The 12,163-nt window shown below is 50.7% G+C and overlaps 1 protein-coding gene across 1 annotated transcript in view; it reads right to left on the bottom strand.

Moving 5' to 3' along the window:
* Nucleotides 1–8,938, bottom strand: part of lrp3 (low density lipoprotein receptor-related protein 3) — a 79,422-nt gene extending 70,484 nt beyond the window's left edge. Inside the window, exon 1 of the mRNA XM_055906561.1 lies at nucleotides 8,920–8,938. Within this exon, the coding sequence (XP_055762536.1) occupies nucleotides 8,920–8,938 (19 nt within the window). The remainder of the gene's footprint in view (nucleotides 1–8,919) is intronic.
* Between the last annotated feature and the right edge of the window lie 3,225 nt (nucleotides 8,939–12,163).

Here is a 12,163-nt window from a genome sequence, read left to right as displayed (position 1 = left end):
CACAATCACCACTACCACTACAGCTACCACAACCACTACAGCTACCACAATCACCACAACCCCTACAGCTACCACAATCACCACAACCCCTACAGCTACCACAATCACCACAACCCCTACAGCTACCACAATCACCACAACCCCTACAGCTACCACAACCCTACAGCTACCACAACCCCTACAGCTACCACAATCACCACAACCCCTACAGCTACCACAATCACCACTACCACTACAGCTACCACAATCACCACAACCCCTACAGCTACCACAATCACCACAACCCCTACAGCTACCACAATCACCACAACCCCTACAGCTACCACAATCACCACAACCACTACAGCTACCACAATCACCACAACCCCTACAGCTACCACAACCACCACAACCATTACAGCTACCACAACCCCTACAGCTACCACAATCACCACAACCCCTACAGCTACCACAACCCCTACAGCTACCACAATCACCACAACCCCTACAGCTACCACAACCCCTACAGCTACCACAATCACCACAACCCCTACAGCTACCACAACCCCTACAGCTACCACAATCACCACAACCCCTACAGCTACCACAACCCCTACAGCTACCACAATCACCACTACCACTACAGCTACCACAATCACTACAGCTACCACAATCACCACTACCACTACAGCTACCACAACCACTACAGCTACCACAATCACCACAACCCCTACAGCTACCACAATCACCACAACCCCTACAGCTACCACAATCACCACAACCCCTACAGCTACCACAATCACCACAACCCCTACAGCTACCACAACCCCTACAGCTACCACAACCCCTACAGCTACCACAATCACCACAACCCCTACAGCTACCACAACCCCTACAGCTACCACAATCACCACAACCCCTACAGCTACCACAACCCCTACAGCTACCACAATCACCACAACCCCTACAGCTACCACAATCACCACTACCACTACAGCTACCACAATCACCACAACCCCTACAGCTACCACAATCACCAAAACCCCTACAGCTACCACAACCCCTACAGCTACCACAACCCCTACAGCTACCACAACCCTACAGCTACCACAATCACCACAACCACTACAGCTACCACAATCACCACAACCCCTACAGCTACCACAATCACCACAACCCCTACAGCTACCACAACCCCTACAGCTACCACAACCCCTACAGCTACCACAACCCCTACAGCTACCACAATCACCACAACCCCTACAGCTACCACAATCACCACAACCCCTACAGCTACCACAACCACTACAGCTACCACAATCACCACAACCACTACAGCTACCACAACCCCTACAGCTACCACAACCCCTACAGCTACCACAACCACTACAGCTACCACAATCACCACAACCCCTACAGCTACCACAATCACCACAACCCCTACAGCTACCACAATCACCACAACCCCTACAGCTACCACAACCCCTACAGCTACCACAACCCCTACAGCTACCACAATCACCACAACCCCTACAGCTACCACAATCACCACAACCCCTACAGCTACCACAATCACCACAACCACTACAGCTACCACAATCACCACAACCCCTACAGCTACCACAACCACCACAACCCCTACAGCTACCACAACCACCACAACCATTACAGCTACCACAATCACCACAACCCCTACAGCTACCACAACCCCTACAGCTACCACAACCCCTACAGCTACCACAACCACTACAGCTACCACAATCACCACAACCCCTACAGCTACCACAATCACCACAACCCCTACAGCTACCACAACCCCTACAGCTACCACAATCACCACAACCCCTACAGCTACCACAATCACCACTACCACTACAGCTACCACAATCACCACAACCCCTACAGCTACCACAATCACCACAACCCCTACAGCTACCACAATCACCACAACCCCTACAGCTACCACAATCACCACAACCACTACAGCTACCACAATCACCACAACCCCTACAGCTACCACAACCACCACAACCATTACAGCTACCACAACCCCTACAGCTACCACAATCACCACAACCCCTACAGCTACCACAATCACCACTACCACTACAGCTACCACAATCACCACAACCCCTACAGCTACCACAATCACCACAACCCCTACAGCTACCACAATCACCACAACCCCTACAGCTACCACAATCACCACAACCACTACAGCTACCACAATCACCACAACCCCATACAGCTACCACAATCACCACAACCCCTACAGCTACCACAACCCCTACAGCTACCACAACCCCTACAGCTACCACAATCACCACAACCCCTACAGCTACCACAATCACCACAACCCCTACAGCTACCACAATCACCACAACCCCTACAGCTACCACAACCACCACAACCCCTACAGCTACCACAACCACCACAACCACTACAGCTACCACAATCACCACAACCACTACAGCTACCACAATCACCACAACCACTACAGCTACCACAATCACCACAACCACTACAGCTACCACAATCACCACAACCACCACAGCTACCACAACCCCTACAGCTACCACAACCCCTACAGCTACCACAACCCCTACAGCTACCACAACCCCTACAGCTACCACAACCACTACAGCTACCACAACCACCACAACCATTACAGCTACCACAATCACCACAACCACCACAGCTACCACAACCCCTACAGCTACCACAACCCCTACAGCTACCACAACCCCTACAGCTACCACAACCCCTACAGCTACCACAACCCCTACAGCTACCACAACCACTACAGCTACCACAATCACCACAACCACTACAGCTACCACAACCCCTACAGCTACCACAATCACCACTACCCCTACAGCTACCACAATCACCACAACCCCTACAGCTACCACAATCACCACAACCCCTACAGCTACCACAACCACCACAACCCCTACAGCTACCACAACCACCACAACCATTACAGCTACCACAATCACCACAACCACTACAGCTACCACAACCCCTACAGCTACCACAACCCCTACAGCTACCACAACCACTACAGCTACCACAATCACCACAACCACTACAGCTACCACAACCCCTACAGCTACCACAATCACCACTACAGCTACCACAATCACCACTACCACTACAGCTACCACAATCACCACAACCCCTACAGCTACCACAACCACCACAACCCCTACAGCTACCACAATCACCACAATCACCACAACCACTACAGCTACCACAATCACCACAACCACTACAGCTACCACAATCACCACAACCACTACAGCTACCACAATCACCACAACCCCTACAGCTACCACAATCACCACAACCACTACAGCTACCACAATCACCACAACCACTACAGCTACCACAATCACCACAACCACTACAGCTACCACAATCACCACAACCACTACAGCTACCACAATCACCACAACCACTACAGCTACCACAATCACCACAACCCCTACAGCTACCACAATCACCACAACCCCTACAGCTACCACAACCCCTACAGCTACCACAACCCCTACAGCTACCACAATCACCACAACCACTAAAGCTACCACAACAACCACTACCACTACAGCTACCACAACCCCTACAGCTACCACAATCACCACAACCCCTACAGCTACCACAATCACCACAACCACTAAAGCTACCACAATCACCACAACCCCTACAGCTACCACAATCACCACAACCCCTACAGCTACCACAATCACCACAACCACTACAGCTACCACAACCCCTACAGCTACCACAATCACCACAACCCCTACAGCTACCACAATCACCACAACCACTACAGCTACCACAATCACCACAACCACTACAGCTACCACAATCACCACAACCCCTACAGCTACCACAATCACCACAACCCCTACAGCTACCACAACCCCTACAGCTACCACAACCCCTACAGCTACCACAACCACTACAGCTACCACAATCACCACAACCACTACAGCTACCACAACCCCTACAGCTACCACAATCACCACTACCCCTACAGCTACCACAATCACCACAACCCCTACAGCTACCACAATCACCACAACCCCTACAGCTACCACAACCACCACAACCCCTACAGCTACCACAACCACCACAACCATTACAGCTACCACAATCACCACAACCACTACAGCTACCACAACCCCGACAGCTACCACAACCCCTACAGCTACCACAACCACTACAGCTACCACAATCACCACAACCACTACAGCTACCACAACCCCTACAGCTACCACAATCACCACTACAGCTACCACAATCACCACAACCCCTACAGCTACCACAATCACCAGAACCACTAAAGCTACCACAATCACCACAACCCCTACAGCTACCACAATCACCAACACCACAACCCCTACAGCTACCACAATCACCACTACCACTACAGCTACCACAATCACTACAGCTACCACAATCACCACTACCACTACAGCTACCACAACCACTACAGCTACCACAATCACCACAACCCCTACAGCTACCACAATCACCACAACCCCTACAGCTACCACAATCACCACAACCACTACAGCTACCACAATCACCACAACCCCTACAGCTACCACAACCACTACAGCTACCACAACTCCTACAGCTACTACAACCACTACAGCTACCACAATCACCACAACCCCTACAGCTACCACAACCACTACAGCTACCACAACTCCTACAGCTACTACAACCACTACAGCTACCACAACTCCTACAGCTACCACAACCACTACAGCTACCACAATCACCACAACTCCTACAGCTACCACAACCACTACAGCTACCACAATCACCACAACCACTGGCCCAGCGTCGTCCGGGTTAGGGAAGGGTTTGGCCGGCCAGGATTTCCTTGTCCCAATACACTCTAGCGACTCCTTGTGTCGGGCCGGGCGCCCTGCAAGCTGACTTCAGTCACCAGCTGTACAGTGTTTCCTCTGACACATTGGTGCGGCTGGCGTCCGGGTTAAGCGAGCAGTGTGTCAAGAAGCAGTGCGGCTTGGCGGGGTCGTGTATCGGAGGACGCGTGGCTCTCGACCTTCACCTCTCCCTCGTCCGTAGGGGAGTAGCAGCGATGGGACACGACTGTAACTACCAATTGGATATCATGAAAAAGGGGTCAAAGTACAACAAATAATAATTAAACTCACAACAGCATGGACTTGGAGAATGATTAATCTACTGTACGACTGACTGACACGTATCAGCATAGACCCGTGACTGATTCCAACCATTCAGTTCCTGGGAAGTCTCCCCAGAGGGTTCTAGAAGTCTCCCCAGAGGGTTCTAGAAGTCTCCCCTGAGGGTTTTAGAAGTCTCCCCAGAGGGTTTTAGAAGTCTCCCCAGAGGGTTCTAGAAGTCTCCCCAGAGGGTTTTAGAAGTCTCCCCAGAGGGTTTAGAAGTCTCCCCAGAGGGTTCTAGAAGTCTCCCCTGAGGGTTTTAGAAGTCTCCCCAGAGGGTTTTAGAAGTCTCCCCAGAGGGTTTTAGAAGTCTCCCCAGAGGGTTCTAGAAGTCTCCCCAGAGGGTTTTAGAAGTCTCCCCAGAGGGTTTTAGAAGTCTCCCCAGAGGGTTCTAGAAGTCTCCCCAGAGAGTTTTAGAAGTCTCCCCAGAGGGTTTTAGAAGTCTCCCCAGAGGGTTCTAGAAGTCTCCCCAGAGGGTTTTAGAAGTCTCCCCTGAGGGTTTTAGAAGTCTCCCCAGAGGGTTCTAGAAGTCTCCCCTGAGGGTTCTAGAAGTCTCCCCTGAGGGTTCTAGAAGTCTCCCCAGAGGGTTTTAGATGTCTCCCCTGAGGGTTCTAGAAGTCTCCCCAGAGGAGATTCTGCTAGCAACAATGACAAGAAGCTGGTGACTCGTTTCTGCTAGTAATACCGTGTTCTTAATACCATGTCTTGTTTTGAGGTATTTTGACTGATGTCAGCTCTAAACTAATTATTATGGCAAAAATGTACGAGCTAGTTTTATGTTGTCAACAATCGAAGCCAATCCTGTCTGTTTTGCCCCATTGTTGCTTAACAACCAACCCTCACATAAACCTCCTCCTCCCCCCCTCTCTTCCTTCCTCCCCTCACCTCCTTCCTCTCCCTCCTTCTCTTCTCCTCCCTCACCTCCTCCCTCTCTCCTCCTCTTCCCTCTTCCCTCTCTCCTTCTCTTCCCTCTCTCCTACTCGTCCCTCTCTCCTTCTCTTCCTACTCCTCCCTCACTGTGGCCACCCTGAATGCTCTGCTGGGGCTCAGTCAGGGAGGATGAGGTGGAGAATGAGGAGGATGAGGAGAAGAATGAGGAGGAGAAGGAGGATGAGGAGAAGGAAGAGGAGGAAGGAGGAAAGAGGAGAGAGAAGAGGAGGAGAGGGAGCAGTAGACTGTAGCCCCTTCCTCTCCTCCTCTCCTCCCCCACTCCTCCTCCTCCACCTCTCCTCCCCCTAAATCCTCCTCCTCCCCTCCTCTCCTCCCCTCCCTTCTCTACTCCTCCTCCCCTCCTCCTCCTCTCCTCATCCTTCCCTCCTCCCCTCTCCACTCCTCCTCCCCCTCCCCTCCCCTCCTCTTCCTCTCCCTCCCCTCTTCCCCTCCTCCCCTCCCCCTCCTCCTCCTCCTCTCCTCCTCCTCCACTCCCCTCCTCCACTCCTCCTCTCCTTCTCCTCCACTCCCCTCTTCCCCTCCTCCTTCTCCTCCCCCCCTCCTCCTCCTCCCCTCCTCCCCTCCTCCTCCTCCCCTCCTCCTCCTCCACTCCCCTCCTCCACTCCTCCTCTCCTTCTTCTCCCCTCCCCTCCCCTCTTCCCCTCCTCCTTCTCCTCCCCTCTTCCCCTCCTCCTCCTCCCCTCCTCCCCTCCTCCTCCTCCTCTCCTCCTCCTCCACTCCCCTCCTCCACTCCTCCTCCACTCCCCTCCTCCACTCCTCCTCTCCTTCTCCTCCCCTCCCCTCTTCCCCTCCTCCTCTTCCTCCCCTCCTCTTCTCCCCTCCCTTCCTCCTCCTCTTCCTCTCCTCCCCTCCTACTCTCCTCCTCCTCCTACTCCCCTCCTCCTCCTCCTCTTCCTCCTCTCCTCCTCCTACTCTTCCTCTCCTCCTACTCTTCCTCTCCTCCTCCCCTCCTCTCCCTCCTACTTCTCTCTATACTCTTCCTCTCCTCCTCCTCCTCTCCAGCAGTACCACAGTGTAGCCCGCTCCTCCCCTCCTCTCCTCCTCCTCTTCCTCCCCTCCTCTCCTCCTCTCCTCCTGTCGTCCTCCCCTCCTCTCCTCCTCCTCCACCTCTCCTCCTCTCCTCCTGTCGTCCTCCCCTCCTCTCCTCCTCTCCTCCTGTCGTCCTCCCCTCCTCTCCTCCTCCTCCACCTCTCCAACAGTTGTACACAGTAGCCAGTGTTCCAATCTTCCTGTCTCCTGGCTAAACAAAGCCTCTCCTCTCTTTGTAGGTTGGGGGCCTCCTCTCTGCTCTGCTCCAGTTCTGAGGCCCTGCCTGCCCCCTGGGAAATGGTATATTCGGCAGGAAGCTTTGGTATGTGTGTGTGTGTGTGTGTGTGTGTGTGTGTGTGTGTGTGTGTGTGTGTGTGTGTGTGTGTGTGTGTGTGTGTGTGTGTGTGTGTGTGTGTGTGTGTGTGTGTGTGTGTGTGTGTGTGTGTGTGTGTTTTCAGAGAAAGGCCCTGGTTGTATCCGCCACCACTTGACGACTTGACTTTCTAAATGCAGCGATACCTTTATCAGCCTCAAAGGCTGTGTCCCAAATCACCTCCTGTTCCCATAGGGCTGTGGTCAAAATTAGTGCACTATATAGGGAATAGGCTGCCATTGAGGATGCAGGACCCACCTCCATTAGAGGGTAAGTAACGAGGGGGTGGACATGTTGTCCTCCAATACAGGGCCCCCTTGCTCTTCTCTCTCTCTCTCTCTCTCTCTCTAATCCCTGGTCTCCAGTGATGGCAGTTCCCACTAGGGATTATAATGAGTAACCAGGACCCTGGGACTGTCCCAGAAACCCTCCTCACGTTTCCCCCCAAAAAATGTAATGGAAAGACCCAGCATACGACAACATTTCCCCCCAAAGTGGCACTACTAGCATATTTACTACACACAATAGGTTGTTAATGGAAGCCTTTAGCCTAGCATATTTACTGTACACAATAGGATGTCAATGGAAGCCTTTAGCCTAGCATATTTACTACACACAATAGGTTGTCAATGGAAGCCTTTAGCCTAGCATATTTACTGTACACAATAGGTTGTTAATGGAAGCCTTTAGCCTAGCATATTTACTACACACAATAGGTTGTTAATGGAAGCCTTTAGCCTAGCATATTTACTACACACAATAGGTTGTTAATGGAAGCCTTTAGCCTAGCATATTTACTACACACAATAGGTTGTTAATGGAAGCCTTTAGCCTAGCATATTTACTACACACGATAGGTTGTCAATGGAAGCCTTTAGCCTAGCATATTTACTACACACAATTGGTTGTTAATGGAAGCCTTTAGCCTAGCATATTTACTGCACACAATAGGTTGTTAATGGAAGCCTTTAGCCTAGCATATTTACTACACACAATAGGTTGTTAATGGAAGCCTTTAGCCTAGCATATTTACTACACACAATAGGTTGTTAATGGAAGCCTTTAGCCTAGCATATTTACGACACACAATTGGTTGTTAATGGAAGCCTTTAGCCTAGCATATTTACTGCACACAATAGGTTGTTAATGGAAGCCTTTAGCCTAGCATATTTACTACACACAATAGGTTGTTAATGGAAGCCTTTAGCCTAGCATATTTACTACACACAATAGGTTGTTAATGGAAGCCTTTAGCCTAGCATATTTACTACACACAATAGGTTGTTAATGGAAGCCTTTAGCTTAGCATATGTACTACACACAATAGGTTGTTAATGGAAGCCTTTAGCTTAGCATATTTACAATCCACTACATTAGGCATCTCTGTCACGAAGTCTGTTAACAGTCCAGACACATGGATGTGCATGAGTGTGTGTGTATGTATCCCACATCTGTTGCTATGGGGTAATGATGTTAGGGACAATATTGTTTACATTTTATTTAACTAGGCAAGTCAGTTAAGAACAAATTCTTATTTTCAATGACGGCCTAGGAACAGTGGGTTAACTGCCTTGTTCAGGGGGCAGAACGACAGATTTTCACCTTGTCGGCTCGGGGATTTGATCCTGCAACATTTCAATTACTGGCCCAACGCTCTAACCACTAGGCTACCTGCTGGTTACTGGCCCAACGCTCTAACCACTAGCCTACCTGCTGGTTACTAGCCCAACGCTCTAACCACTAGCCTACCTGCTGGTTACTGGCCCAACGCTCTAACCACTAGCCTACCTGCTGGTTACTAGCCCAACGCTCTAACCACTAGCCTACCTGCTGGTTACTGGCCCAACGCTCTGACCACTAGGCTACCTGCTGGTTACTGGCCCAACGCTCTAACCACTAGCCTACCTGCTGGTTACTGGCCCAACGCTCTGACCACTAGCCTACCTGCTGGTTACTGGCCCAACGCTCTGACCACTAGGCTACCTGCTGGTTACTGGCCCAACGCTCTGACCACTAGGCTACCTGCTGGTTACTGGCCCAACGCTCTAACCACTAGCCTACCTGCTGGTTACTAGCCCAACGCTCTAACCACTAGCCTACCTGCTGGTTACTGGCCCAACGCTCTAACCACTAGCCTACCTGCTGGTTACTGGCCCAACGCTCTGACTACTAGGTTACCTGCTGGTTACTGGCCCAACGCTCTAACCACTAGCCTACCTGCTGGTTACTAGTCCAACGCTCTAACCACTAGGTTACCTGCTGGTTACTGGCCCAACGCTCTGACCACTAGGCTACCTGCTGGTTACTGGCCCAACGCTCTGACCACTAGGCTACCTGCCGCAATAATTGTTTGCTAAAATAATAATTGATTGCCAAAAAAGGTAATCCTGGTTATAGGTAACAATCCTTCTCATGAACTACATTATTACGCATATTATTAATTAATTGTCGAAATTAAGATATGCAAGATCTGTTTTATATATATATATATTTAAATAACTGTATATAATACAATCGAAGTGAAGGCGTGTTTTTGGTGGTTGAGCTGCTTCTGCTCTGTGGGTGCCACTATGTGCTCTTTTCCAAGGACGGGCCCCTGTCTCTCGGGGGCCCTGGGATCCCTGTCTCCCTGTCTCTCGGGGGCCCTGGGATCCCTGTATCCCTGTCTCCCTGTCTCTCAAGGGCCCCTGGTATCCCTGTCTCCCTGTCTCTCGGGGGCCCTGGGATCCCTGTATCCCTGTCTCTCGGGGCCCCTGGGATCCCTGTATCCCTGTCTCTCGGGGGCCCTGGGATCCCTGTCTCCCTGTCTCTCGGGGGCCCTGGGATCCCTGTCTCCCTGTCTCTCGGGGGCCCTGGGATCCCTGTCTCCCTGTCTCCCTGTCTCTCGGGGCCCCTGGTATCCCTGTCTCTTGGGGCCCCTGGGATCCCTGTATCCCTGTCTCTCGGGGGCCCTGGGATCCCTGTCTCCCTGTCTCTCGGGGCCCCTGGTATCCCTGTATCCCTGTCTCTCGGGGCCCCTGGGATCCCTGTATCTCTGTCTCTCGGGGGCCCTGGGATCCCTGTATCCTTGTCTCCCTGTCTCTCGGGGGCCCTGGGATCCCTGTATCCCTGTCTCTCGGGGGCCCTGGGATCCCTGTATCCCTGTCTCCCTGTCTCTCGGGGGCCCTGGGATCTGGGGGGACTTGGGTGATCTGCCGGTCAATAGTGGAATAGTGGAGAACAATTGGAGGGTTACTTGCAAATATCCTGGTACATGGACAATGTGTCACGCCCTGATCTGTTTCACCTGTCCTTGTGCTTGTCTCCACCCCAGCTCCAGGTGTCGCCCAACTTCCCCATTATCCCCTGGGTACTTATACCTGTGTTCTCTGTTTGTCTGTTGCCAGTTCGTCTTGTTTGTCAAGTCAACCAGCATTTTTTGTCTCAGCTCCTGCTATTCCCCAGTCTCTCGTTTTCTTGCCCTCCTGGTTTTGATCCTGTGCTGACCCTGAGCCTGACCCTGAGCCTGCCGTCCTGTAACTTTGCCCCACTACTCTGGTTATCGACCCCTGCCTGCGTTGACCTGTGGTTTGCCTGCCCCTGTCGCTGTAATCAACATTGTTACTTCGACACAGTCTGCATCTGAGTCTTACCTTCAAACCTGATACTATGGTATTTTTTAAACGTACATTTACGAACAAATATTATGATAAATAGATTTGAAACTTGTATCTCATCATGGTAAAAGGTGAAATAGGTATAGCCAGTTATAATTGTAATGGCTTAGCAGATAATAAGAAAAGACGATCAGTATTTACCTGGCTAAAAGAGAAGGAATATAATATCTGTTGTTTACAGGAAACTCATTCAACAATTTTAGATGAAGTTGTGTGGAAAATGGACTGGGGGGAGGGGGATATACGTCTCCCATGGGTAGAAACTCAAAAGGGGTGAAGATATTAACAGATATTAATTAACAATGTGCAAATTGACCAAACAGATCCGCCTAGTGAGATCCTGACCTAGTGAGATATACATGGTGGAGGTTTAATATCCTGACCTAGTGAGATATACATGGTGGAGGTTTATTATCCTGACCTCGTGAGATATACATGGTGGAGGTTTAATATCCTGACCTAGTGAGATATACATGGAGGAGGTTTAATATCCTGACCTAGTGAGATATACATGGAGGAGGTTTAATATCCTGACCTCGTGAGATATACATGGTGGAGGTTTAATATCCTGACCTAGTGAGATATACATGGAGGAGGTTTAATATCCTGACCTCGTGAGATATACATGGGGGAGGTTTAATATCCTGACCTAGTGAGATATACATGGAGGAGGTTTAATATCCTGACCTAGTGAGATATACATGGTGGAGGTTTAATATCCTGACCTAGTGAGATATACATGGTGGAGGTTTATTATCCTGACCTCGTGAGATATACATGGTGGAGGTTTAATATCCTGACCTAGTGAGATATACATGGTGGAGGTTTAATAGCCTGACCTAGTGAGATATACATGGTGGAGGTTTAATAACCTGACCTAGTGAGACATACATGGAGGTTTAATATCCTGACCTCATTAGATATTAATGGGGGAGGATTAATAACCTGAC

Source organism: Salvelinus fontinalis, chromosome 40, assembly GCF_029448725.1.
Source record: "Salvelinus fontinalis isolate EN_2023a chromosome 40, ASM2944872v1, whole genome shotgun sequence".
Classification (NCBI taxonomy): domain Eukaryota; kingdom Metazoa; phylum Chordata; class Actinopteri; order Salmoniformes; family Salmonidae; genus Salvelinus; species Salvelinus fontinalis.
This window is presented reverse-complemented; position numbering and strand designations above follow the sequence as displayed.